Genomic DNA, 13,244 nt, shown 5'->3' on the forward strand with positions numbered 1-13,244 from the left:
AAACACAAACATACACACAAAATTCTAGCTTTCGCAACCAACGGTTGCTTCGTCAGGAAAGAGGGAAGGAGAGGGAAAGACAAAAGGATTTGGGTTTTAAGGGAGAGGGTAAGGAGTCATTCCAATCCCGGGAGCGGAATGACTCCTTACCCTCTCCCTTAAAACCCAAATCCTTTTGTCTTTCCCTCTCCTTCCCTCTTTCCTGACGAGGCAACCGTTGGTTGCGAAAGCTAGAATTTTGTGTGTATGTTTGTGTGTCTATCGACCTGCCAGCGCTTTTGTTGGTAAGTCTCGTCATCTTTCTTTTTAGATATATTTTTCCCACGTGGAATGTTTCCCTCTATTATATTCACTAACCGCTTTTTCGCAATAAAGAACAGCGGTAATTGTTTATTTCCTATTGTACTTCAACGAAATGTGAATAATTCATAGTCATACCAACAGTGTTTCTTGGTATTTTGCGTGACATTTTAAAGTACTTTGTGAATTCAAATGAGTGATGAGCTGTGTTAGCGTAATGGTTAAAGTGTTTAGCTGTGAAGTGAAAGGTTCTGAATTCAGACCTCGTTCGGTACTTAATATTTTTTTTTATTGAAAAACAATATCGAAGTATCTTACTTCATGAATTTTATTCGTTTGAATGTGATTTTTTGAAATTTCATGTTGCAACTAAAATTGACCATACGGAAAGTATACGCTATGAACTTTTACCTGTGCAAACTCTTCAAAATTTCGTGCAATGGTTTACTACATCTAATGCTGCACAATAACTGCATTGAACATCGAAACAAAATTGTCATTTATGGGGGGAAGGTATCAGCCAAGAAGATGTGTAAAAATCAAATTTTTGAGCCAAATAGTTTGTGTGAAATCGAATGATAAAGTGTGTCAAAGCAGTCGAAACACCATGTACGTGTCTGCGCAGGTGAGCAGTGCAGTGATGACAAAATCGCGCACAGCACGGAATGCAGGGAGCACGTCTCCATAGCAGCGAAAGGGTTAATGTGGCCGTGGTGACTTTACTTCATAAACTGCGCGCTCTCCCCTAAACGTAAGTTTGCGAACTATACTATGGCGCTGCTTCTCTTGGCATGTGCAACTGGCAATGCAGCAATCTCCCACATCTGGGAGGGCATGTGCGAACCGCCAAGATAAAAGAATTGAACTGTAGTTAACCATTAAATATCTCAAAACAAGAATACTGCGAGTAACACTACTTGAGCTGGGAGAGGCTAAAATATAAAGCCTTTAGCCATCCAAAGAGGAGAGACATTGCTCTCGCAAGGTATGACAGATATGGCCTAGGTCAGTACAGCCATAGCTTGTTGGTCCCAAAGTATAAAAAAAAATTTACTGTCAGCAGGACAATTAGTGTTTTCTACTTTTTTTATAGGCTCAATTCCAGTTTCAGCAAATCAACTTTTCTTTTAGTTCTTAATATATAAATTTCTGTTATTTATTTCATATCTAGATGTTTTCAATGTCATTGGCCATTCGTATTTCTGTGCACGTGGTTCATGGTGTTAAAGACAAATTATTTGTTAGAATGACTGCTTGCTGTAATTGTCAGTAATGATATACATTCTAAGGGACTCACTCTCTTCATTATTAGTTATTTATTTGTTGCAATAAATGATTTATTGTAGTTGCATCACTGTTCATTAATTTATTTTCGGTCTTTCATTCATGAGCTAGACAGTACTGGTAAGTGCTCTTTATTTTACTTTTTGAGTCTTTACTCTGTTACATATGTTCCAGAGCATATTTTTCTTAACTGCATATATTAACATTGTTTGTTTTGTGCTAATAGAGAGCAATGTGATTTTTTTTCTTAATGACTACTAATTAGGTCTCTTAAAGAATTATGGAACTTCTATTTTTCATGCAATAAAATATCTTAGTGACATACTGTAAGTGGCTCTGTACCCATCACAACCTTCCAAGGAAACACATTGTTTTAGATCATTAATATCTTGTTTAATTCAAGGCTACTGTTGTTTGAGTAAAGGATGATACAGTATTTGTAGCAGTTCATGTAATGAGTGATTTTCAGGGACAGCAATGTGGTGCAAAATTTTGCAAGTAATCGAAGGAAACAATTATAGAAACATAAAGGAAGTTTATGGAGAAGGTGCTCTGAGTCAAACACAGTATTATGAACTGTTTCCCTGATTCAAAAGTGTCTGTAAATCAATATCAGGTTACCTGTGAACAGAAAGACCTTTGATCTCATCTGTTAGCACACAACTCTCCTACAAACCATCACTGTATTGGTGTATTCTTTCACATCAGATTACTTGAAGACACATTATTCTAGGGCAGCCCCACCAGTGGGACTTCTGTGGTTGCATCCCCATCTTTATATGGTCCATCCTGTCTGAGTTTTTTTGTCTCAAGTTGGTATCATGCTGTTGCGTCATTTTGAGCAGGAGAATGGTGTCCCTCAGCACAATGTTTTAAGTCTTACCTTCTTTGCCACAGCCACAAACAGTTACATGTGTTTGGTGAAGAAAGCTGTACAATGATCCTAATTTGTGGGGATTTTGCAGTTTTGTGTTCCTCCTCCATTGTTGCAGCAGTCATTCGTTGCTTGCAACTTATGGTGCAGAATTTAGAGGAGTGGGCTGCAAAGACAGGGTTTACATTTTCTGCAAAAAAGTGGGGGTGAGATTTCTGGGCCTTATTCTTGACTCAAAATTGTTGTGGTTAGCACACCTAAAGGACCTGAAGGCAAGGGCCCAGAAGGCACTGAATATCTTGAAGTGTCTTAGCCACAGGTCTTGGGGTGTGAACATGGCATGTATTCTTCAGTCTCCAGTTTTATAGAGCGATTGTGGCTGGACTGTGCTTGCACAGTTTACTGTCAGTGAGGCGTCCTTACCTGAAGATTGTTGACACTATACTATAGGCCATGGGGGATCCAGCTAGGCACAAGTGCTCCATATCCAGTCTCTGTGCTGGGGATGGGGATCCACTTATCATCCGGCTGCAACTCCTCAGGTGTATAAGTTACTTGTTACTCCCATTTCACCAGCATAGCATACCATTGCTCGTATAGCTATGGAAGACATCTTTATCAGTCATCCAAGGGCAGCAAGGCCATTTGGGATCCATGCAATGAGTGAACTCACATCACTTGTTGTGGAGCAAGTTCAGCTCCAAATCCAGGGTCTGAACTGCCTGTTACCCTGGTTGCTACAGATGCCCAGAGTGATTTTAGATTTAGTGCAGTACAGGAGAGGTTGCACATATGTGTATATTTTTAATACATTATTTTATGACATTTTAAGTGAGCACCGCAACTCCTTAGCTACATTTATGAGAGCTGCTTTGTTTGCTCTGTTGTTTTCTGTGACTGCGTCCTCAAGTTCTGATTGCATCATGAGTTTATGATCTTTGACATGGAGTTATACATGATGTTGTGGGAAGTGGAGCAGATGAGATTTGTAATGTGTGCTAAATTCCTTGTTTGTTCTGATTCCCTGTGTGTCCTTCACTCTCTGTAAAACTTGTACCCAGCAGATAAAGTCGTTCAGAATGTCCTCCAGTTACAAAGAGTGAGGAAGGAGGTGTCATTCTGCTGGCTGCCCGAGCACGTGGGTATTGCAGGGAACGAAAGGGCAGATGTAGCAGCCTGCGAGGAGTGTTGTGATCTTTAGTTAGTTGAGTGTGCCATCCCCCTGCCTGCTATCACCTTACTGTTGAGGTACAGAGTCATGCGTTGACGGGAGGAAGAGCGGCTTTAAGTGGCAGACTATAAGCTGCGTCTGGTAAAGTCCATAACAAGGCTGTGGTATACAGGCTTCCACCCATGGATACAGGATGAGGTTCTCCTTACTCATCATCACGTAGACCAAAATTCTACTATGCATGGCTTCTTGCCTTGGTGAGTGGACCCTCCAATATGCAGTGTTTGTTGTGTACGAATGACTGTGCTTCATAATTTATTAGACTACATTTTATTTTCATAGGGCAGCGGCATATTTGTAGACAGATGTTAAAACAAATGTGATGAGAGTTTTAAGTTTTGTCTGAGCATAACAAGCTGATGTCTTGTCTAATACAGCGCCTCCAGATCTGAGTTGACAATAGGCAGTGTACCGGAGAGTTGTAATGTTTGCAGTGGATCAGTTCCCAGACTGTCCAATCATTGAAATTCTTTTTAACCTTCCACATAGCAGGCGTAAGTCCAGAAAGTGTGTCCGAGATCTCAACTATATTCATCAACCTATTCCTTGCGATTTAGATTAGTGATGATATAATTCAACTCTCTGGAAAAGACCAGTGAATTATATTGACATGCCACCCACATGCAAGCAACTGCCAAGCAAAATCTGGAGCTGCCTCCACCACTTCAGAACCGTGCATGTATGACGGGCAGTCAAAAGTAAACTGAACACCCACCACAATATGATGAAGAAATGGTCCCATTCAAAAGTAATCACCACATGTGTTAAGATATTTATCCCACTGGGAGATGAGAAAATTAATTCCTGTTTTGTAGATCACAGTTGGCCACTGACAGATCCACAATTGTACCAACTCCTACACTTTCTCATGTGACTGAAACTGACTCCATGCATGTTTCTCTTCAGGTCGCCGAAAATGTGGAAATCACATGGTGCAAGCTCAGGGCTATATGGAGGAAGGTTGCAGTGTTTCTCAACCAAACTGCTGAAGTGTAACCTTTACCCAATTGTCAGTGGGGGGTGGGCATTATCGTGCAAGAGGGTGATTCCGTCCGACAGCATTGTGATAGCCTGACGGCAAATGGTAAAGCTAACAACGGAAATGTCCCATATCTCGCCCTCCAAAGAAATCCATAGCTGTCCACACAAGTATCTTTGTAGAATCTGCAATGTGCCGTATAGTCAAAATGCCTGGGAATGCTGTCAGGCAGAAGCAGCCTGTTGTGTGATAACGCTTACCCCCACACTGCGAATTTGACAAAGGCTTTGCTTCAGTGATGTGGCTGGTAAACTCTGCAACTTCCTCTGTGTAGTGCAGATCTTTCACCATGCATTTTTCACACCGTTCGTGTCCTGAAAAAATACATGTATATATGTCAATTTCAGTCAGACGAGGAAGTGCGAGAGCAGGTGTTGCTGTGGATCCATCAATGACCAAACATGTTCTACGAGATGAGAATTGATTGCCTCATCTCCCAGTGGGTAAATGTCTTAATGCCGATGATGATTATTTTTGAATGGAACCATTCTGTGGTCCCATTATGTCGGGTACTCAATTTCGTTTGAATGACCCTTGTAAAGATGGAAAACAGCCCTTCATAAATGATGCATCACACATAACCCTAAATGTGATTGTGGCACAATGAATAGTGTATCACATTACTGGAGAATTTCCAAGATTATTGTTTCAAGGAGACTGGAATATCTTCATAAAAGCTTCTCTGAAGGCTATCTCTTGATTAAGCTCCCTGAGCAAAGAACTGTTATGGAACTGTGAAATTAATATCTTTTAACATTAATTTGATCTAATTGAACACTAGTTTGTTAACAGTTTTGTTTGTTTGTTTTATTTTTCTATTTAACATATCTCAATTTTTTCTACAGTTTTACCATGCACTAAAAAATTTGTTCCATGTATAATGATCAAAGGGCAGAACAATGATACAGTGAATGTTAGTGAGCTGTTCCTTGAAAAAGTAGACAGTGACATAACATCCATGTAAAAAAATTATCAGTGGAGACAAATTGAGTGAGGTGACATAGTGGTTAGCACACTGGACTTGCATTCGGGATGATGACGGTTCAAACCCGCATCTGGCAGGCCTTATTTAGGTTTTCCGCGATTTTCCAAATTCGCTTCAGGCAAATGCTGGCATGGTTCCCTTGAAAGGGCATGGCCGACTTTCTTCCTCATCCTTCCCCAATCCGATTGGATCTATGAACTTGCTGTTTGGTCCCCTCCCCGAAGTCAACCAACCCGCCAACTGGAGACTAGTGTGGGGTTACAGCTATGACAGTCCAGTTATCACCATGTGTTTGGTGAGGAATGGGGTTGAGGGAGAATAGATGTGGCAAGACAACTCATGGTTCATTCCTCATCACAACAAGCCTGCTCATTGAACTTTGCCAGTTTTTACAACCCCCTCTGCCCACCCCCCCCCCCCCCAAAAAAAAAAAAAAAAAAAAAAACCACCTGCCACAATTCTCTCCAGAGTTTGCCCCATGTGCCTCTGTTATTTTCAAAATCAAAACTGAAATCTGTCCTGAAGCGATACTGCCTGTTTGTGAACATGGAAAGGGGGGTGGGGATACTTTGAAGCAGACCAGTTCTGAATATCTGTGACTTGAATAAAATTACTTGATTATGAGAAAAAAGTTGGTTATTTTTTCAAACAGGCATTTTGTTAATAGCACATTAAGAACAAATACAGTTAATAGTTAAATACGTTCTACAGTTTCAAATATATTTTGTTTTTTGCTTTTATTTTGTAGCTTACAAATCAGAAATGGCTAAAGAAGCTGAAAGTAAGGATGCCTCTTATTCCCAACCTTGTTTGCAATAAAGGTACCTTCCAATTTCTTCGACCAGCTTCTATTTCCCTGATTGGCTCTTGGAGGCTACAGTGCTGTGTTGGGCCAGATGTTACTGTGGACCTCAATGTTGAAATGCCACAGGTTTGTCAATAAAATTATCATTTAAAACTTAATGAAAGTAAATATTGTTAAATGTTGTTGTTCTTTGTGGGACCAGGCTATAAAGAGCAATTACATAAACAGCAATTGCATGTGAAACTATGCTGACACTGTTGTTTATCTTATCTCTGTGTTAATTATGTGACTACCATTTTTAGGTTGATAATTGGAAATTATCAAGTAGTACTCCTATGAGAGTAAGTGATCTCAATGTGAAACTTTCATTAATGTGCATACAGTAAATCAGAATGTGTTAACATCAGTCTTACTTTTAGCTAGTTGCTGTGTTATTTCCTTGCAGCTCTTTGTTCTTTTTTTAATGTCTTGTACTTATTTGACAATATGAATAATATATACAGGGCTATTACAAATGATTGAAGCGATTTCATAAATTAACTGTAGCTCCATTCATTGACATATGGTCACGACACACTACAGATACGTAGAAAAACTCATAAAGTTTTGTTCGGCGGAAGCCGCACTTCAGGTTTCTGCCACCAGAGCGTTCGAGAGCGCAGTGAGACAAAATGGCGACAGGAGCCGAGAAAGCATATGTCGTGCTTGAAATGCACTCACATAAGTCAGTCATAACAGTGCAACGACACTTCAGGACGAAGTTCAACAAAGATCCACCAACTGCTAACTCCATTCGGCGATGGTATGTGCAGTTTAAAGCTTCTGGATGCCTCTGTAAGGGGAAATCCACGGGTCGGCCTGCAGTGAGCGAAGAAACGGTTGAACGCGTGCGGGCAAGTTTCACGCGTGACTCATGCCACAACTGGAGACCGACAGCGCCGACTTCATCTTTCAACAGGATGGTGCTCCACCGCACTTCCATCATGATGTTCGGCATTTCTTAAAGAGGAGATTGGAAAACCGATGGATCGGTCGTTGTGGAGATCATGATCAGCAATTCATGTCATGGCCTCCACGCTCTCCGAACTTAACCCCATGCGATTTCTTTCTGATGGGTTATGTGAAAGATTCAGTGTTTAAACCTCCTCTACCAAGAAACGTGCCAGAACTGCGAGCTCGCATCAACGATGCTTTCGAAGTCATTGATGGGGACATGCTGCGCCGAGTGTGGGAGGAACTTGATTATCGGCTTGATGTCTGCCGAATCACTAAAGGGGCACATATCAAACATTTGTGAATGCCTAAAAAAACTTTTTGAGTTTTTGTATGTGTGTGCAAAGCATTGTGAAAATATGTCAAATAATAAAGTTATTGTAGAGCTGTGAAATTGCTTCAATCATTTGTAATAACCCTGTATTATGATGCACTGAGGGGAAAAGTCTGTATTAAACATGAATAATTGAGGAAGTACGTTTCTACTGGTTACTGCAGGTGGTGGTTATTCAGATGATGACGATATCTTACTTTTTAGTTTTAGTTTTTATTGGCTGTCAGACATTTGAAACTAATTCAACATTTCATGATGTCATGGGAAGTAGTTTTTCAACTATATAATGCAGGGATGCATTTCCTTTTTGAACATCAGTTTTGCTGATTCATATCATGCAGAAACAAATAACAAAATATTTGCAATTAAAATCACTCCTCTCCAAAACTACCACAGTAGCACTGGTACTACGACTGTAATAGATCTTTAGATACAGAAAAAATAACCAAGACTATTTTTTCTGTGCCTACTAAATATTTGCATTTCAGAAATAATATAATTCAAACGGATGCATTTTTATTGATAAAAGATTGTAGGACACTTGTTTGTTCCACAACTCGTTTCTAAAAAAGTCTGGACATGGCAGGAGTGTAACGTACCACCTATAGATGCCTGTGTCATACCAGTTTCATAAAAAATACATGAAGTTAGTGCTTTGTTAAATTGACAGTGAATGTTGAAATTGGGATAAATGTAATGCATAAATATCTGATGTTGACATTCTGTCCCACTGATTTTCCATCAAATGTGAGTCTGCCATAATATATCCTTTTTGGTAATCATTAGTAACTAAAGATCATTTTGCAGTTGTTGTTGGTTCATTGTACTTATTTTTTCAAGAAATGTACTAATGTTGCACTGATGGCACACAAATAATTATCCAGTGTTAACAGATTTGTCACTCATATAATGAGGTTAATGGTATGAGGAAAAGGAGAGTTTGCTGCTCACCATAAAGATGACATGTTGAGTTGCAGACAGGCATGACAATGATTACCCTCTCTGGCAGCTCGTATTGGAGTGCAGTCTGGAGTGGGGCAGAGGGGGAGGGGTGGGGGGAGTAGAGCACTGTCTGATGGAGCATGCAGAAACTTGAGAAGACTGTCAGGCACAGTGTTGGGAGGCTGTGGAGCAGGGAGGTGGGGGGAGGAGCAGATAAGGGGAAAAATAAGTAGGTGCATTGGCAGAGTGTGGCATACAATGAGGGTTAGGGGATGTGAATAGGAAGGAGTGATAGGACAGAGGGGATGGAGCCTGTTGGGTGGAGGGTGTGACACAGTAGGTTACCTAAGGTTGAGGCCGGGATAATTAACCCCCACCCCCCACACCTTTTTATCCAACAACCCTCCAATACTGTATCTGGCAGTCTTGTTGTGCCTCTGTATAGTTGCTACATGCTCTGCCAGACAGCACTCTCTTCTGCCTCCACCTGTACCCTGATACTCCCCCCCCCCCCCCCCCCTTTCCTGCTGCACTCCAGATTACAGCTCAACGTGAAAACTGCATGTGACTCCAAAGGCTTTCCCGGCGTAATAATTGATAATATTCTTCTCAGGTGTGCAGCCAGGTTGTAACGTCATCTTGACACAATATTTCAGCGGTCCAACTGGCCGCCATCTTCAGGTGAGAGTGCTGGTACATGATCTCGCCGCAGTTCCGGCGAGATCGTGTACCAGCACTCTCACCTGAAGATGGCAGCCAGTTGGACTGCTGAAATATTGTGTCAAGATGACGTTATGATCCGGCTGCACACCTGGGAAGAATATAATGACAGCTACATTTCGGCCTGACCTGCCAGATGTGGCAGTGATGTGTGCTTGAGGTGTCCTTGCTCGTGTGAATGTGTCCTTGCTCATGTGAATGTGTGCTTGAGGTGTCATTGCTTGTCTGAATGTGTGTTTCTTCTTTCTGGAGAGGCCTTTGGCTGAAAGCTAAATGTGTAACAGTCTTTTCGATATGCCTGTCTGCGTCCGCCGCTTGTGGTCTCGCGGTAGCGTTCTCGCTTCCCGAGCACGGGGTCCCGGGTTCGATTCCCGGCGGGGTCAGGGATTTTCACCTGCCTCGAGATGACTGGGTGTTTGTGTTGTCCTCATCATTTCATCATCATCCAGGAAAGTGGCGAAATTGGACTGAGCAAAGATTGGGTAATTGTACGGGCGCTGATAACCACGCAGTTGAGCGCCCCACAAACCAAACATCATCATCATCATCATCATCATGCCTGTCTGCAACTCGATGTGTCATCTTTACAGTGGCTAGCAGTCTTTCCTTTTCCTATTATTGTTGATATTCCAACCTGGAGTTTCCATTGTGTGATATAATGAGATTAAGTCTAATATTTCCTATCAAACAAAATTGTTTGCTTTTCTGACGTCAGATGTCAACTGAATAGAGAGAAGCAATAACTGTGTGAGAAGCAATAACTGTCACATAGAGGAAAGGATAAAGCGTTCAATTGATGTTTCACAGCACAGGACAGGGAAAATGATGTATGTTATGGTATTTTGTTATAAACAAATGTTTTTTTCATTATGATGGTACAAAATCACAATTTTCTTGTAATTATTTAGCTTATTGGTTAAATAAAATATTTGTATCCTTACAATTAAGTTCTTAGTTTAAGAATAAAGGAGACCACTTACCAAAAGGCAGAAGTGTTGAGTCATCAACAGGTCACATTATCTATTATGTGTCTGTTGATGATTCAGAAGGAAAGACCAGTTACAGGGTTGATATAGGTGGTGAAAGGATGGTGCATAGGGCAAGTCTTTCAGTCTCAGGGCTTAGAGCCATAGGGTAGTGAGGTGGGTGCAGAAGGAGCATGGGGTCTGACAAGAATATTGCGGACATTGGGAGGGCGACAAAAGGCTATTCGAGGTGTAGTGGGCAATAACTTAGACATATTATCATCCCATCAGGTAAATCTCCCCTGACTTGGGGTCCTGGGTGATTTTACCGAAATCTAGCCCTTTTCCTAGACCTCTCAAGTCCTTTTTCTCACCCCGCTTCATTCCCCTTCAACCCTTCTGCCTGAAGCAGGAGCCACTGGCTCCAAAAGCTTGCCTGATTATAACTTTCTTTTGTGTGTGTGTTCTGCTGCCGCGTGGTGAGTTGATTTTGTATCTATTCAATAAAATTATTTTGCAATAAAAGTTCAGTTTAACAACTAATGTAGCTTCTGCATCATCTACATCAGATGTAGATTATATGCTTAATTCAGTTTCTGAGGCTATTTTCAAGAGATCAATCAAAATTAATCATGCAGGCCTTCATAACATATTTGAACATACTCAACTGCTCTCTTCTCTTTATTGTTTCTCTTTGTTGCCTTCAATAATTGTCACTGCAGTATCTAAACATCAGATGATGTTTTTTTCCTTATTATCCACCAGAACAACCATCAGATTCTTCTTGCTTTATCCTGTGGGACGAGAGCTGAGAACTACATTTGCACCTCCTTCATCAACATCAGTGAAACTAATTTATTGCACTATGCCTGCTATCTCTGAGTGGAATAATGCTGGAACTTTCCCATTCATTACCTGGAACTGGTGCAGCATCAGACAGTGTTTTACTCCATATTATCATTCATACATTTTGGAATGATAGAGGACCACTCTTCTTCACTATATCATTCATCTCCATTTGCATCAGTTAACATCTTAATCTTAAACAATCACCAGAACGATTTGGTAGTAAAGTCATCAGCACCTTGTTCCGCAATGGAATTTGAGAAAACTTTAGACTTTAAATGTGTCAAAAGCCTCCTGGTGTATGGGGTGCATAATGTAGTGGTGTTAGGAATAAACATGATGTTGATATTTTCATTCAACTCTCTGTTGGAAAATGGGTAACTCGGAATTTAGTATAGCAAGAGTGCCTGCTGCAAGAAAGCTGATGATGTTGCAGTCTGGTCACATGAACTTTAATAGCGGGCAAGCATAAGGCCAGCTAGTGGCTGCCTTACTCACATTTGCTGTCATACCTTTGCCTTTACAACTGTACAACTGCACAGCAACTGCCACTACTGGTTACCTGGATTGATTTAGAGTTGTGTTGTTGAGTATTTGAGCTGATGAGTGTGTCGTTTCCAACACTGCAAGACTCAAGTGGAAATTCTTATTTATGTAATAGTGCTTGGACTTATATCAGGGTGTATGCACCCCAGAACAACTGGGAAATCTGGGGAAAACATGGGAATTCTTGCATCTGGGAAAAATGCAAGTAAAACTCAGGAATTTTTAGAACTCCAGGAAGTTTTCAGTAAAATTGTTGTAATTTTGACTGCTAAGAACTGATAATATAGTGAAGAATTTTACTTTAGCCCAGTATCACAGAATAATACTGCAGCAATAAAACAGAAACAAGAGAATAACACCAAAATAAAATGTTAGTTGCAAAGAAAATGCATCATTTACGACAACAAAACACATTGCACCCACAAGCATCTGCCAACCACAAAATGCGTGAAAGGTTTTAGGACAAAAAATATGCAGTATTTTGTAACAGTGAACGGCTTTCAATGAGTGTGACGTCACAAGCGTGAATATTTCAAACCGGTCATGGAAAAATATTTCGAATGGTGAATTTAAAAGTGTCACTTTCAAATTTAGTAATGTTACATGTGAGTATATGTAATGAATTTCTTATATCACAGAATGTTTGACTCTCATTCAAAACTTAACACTTTGAGGACCAGCCACTTAGAAAAATTTCGGGCCCAGAAGACAAGCCATTTAAACCATTATTTGAAATTTTAATGCCATATTTGTGTTAGATATATCTCAAAGGGTAACACACACTAAGAAAGATCAAACTTCAAGATCGGTTTTTAATACAGGGTGTCCAGAAAAGAACTCGCTGATTTCAAAATTAAATATCTCGAAAACAAAGATCGATAGAGGAATGCAGTAAACGGTATGTTTATTGTGAAAGCTGTAAGAAGTTTATACAGCAGTTTGAAATAATAGTTACAAAAGCTGCTAACAGATGGCACTGTAATCGCCATACGTAATGCCTAGTATAAATAGTGATCCGAAGCCCAGAGTGATCAGTTCCACTATTGAAATGTGAAAGGAGGTTAGCGTACCGAAGGAAGAGATTAACACCATGTACTCCATTGAACAACGCGTTTTTCTGGTGCTAGAGTACCACAGGTTAGAAGAGAGTCCTATGGCAACAAGGCGAAGTTTTCAAGCACGATTTAATGTTCCAAAAGGACCCGATGCGAAAACCGTTTGTATGCTCTTCGCAAAATTTCAACGAACAGGCAGCGTAACTGATGATCTAGTGGGGCATGTTGGCCGCAAGCAAACCGCAGTTATGCCTGAAAATATCGCCACAGTTTCTGGAATTATTCAGCGAAATCCAATGTCATCCATCCGTAGAATTGCATTTGA

At 40.6% G+C, this 13,244-nt stretch overlaps 1 protein-coding gene across 1 annotated transcript in view; it reads left to right on the top strand.

Moving 5' to 3' along the window:
* Nucleotides 1-13,244, top strand: part of LOC126094836 (nucleolar protein 6) — a 140,467-nt gene that overhangs the window by 38,262 nt on the left and 88,961 nt on the right. The window contains exon 5 of the mRNA XM_049909433.1: nt 6,462-6,644. Within this exon, the coding sequence (XP_049765390.1) occupies nt 6,462-6,644 (183 nt within the window). The remainder of the gene's footprint in view (nt 1-6,461; nt 6,645-13,244) is intronic.

Source organism: Schistocerca cancellata, chromosome 8, assembly GCF_023864275.1.
Source record: "Schistocerca cancellata isolate TAMUIC-IGC-003103 chromosome 8, iqSchCanc2.1, whole genome shotgun sequence".
NCBI lineage: Eukaryota > Metazoa > Arthropoda > Insecta > Orthoptera > Acrididae > Schistocerca > Schistocerca cancellata.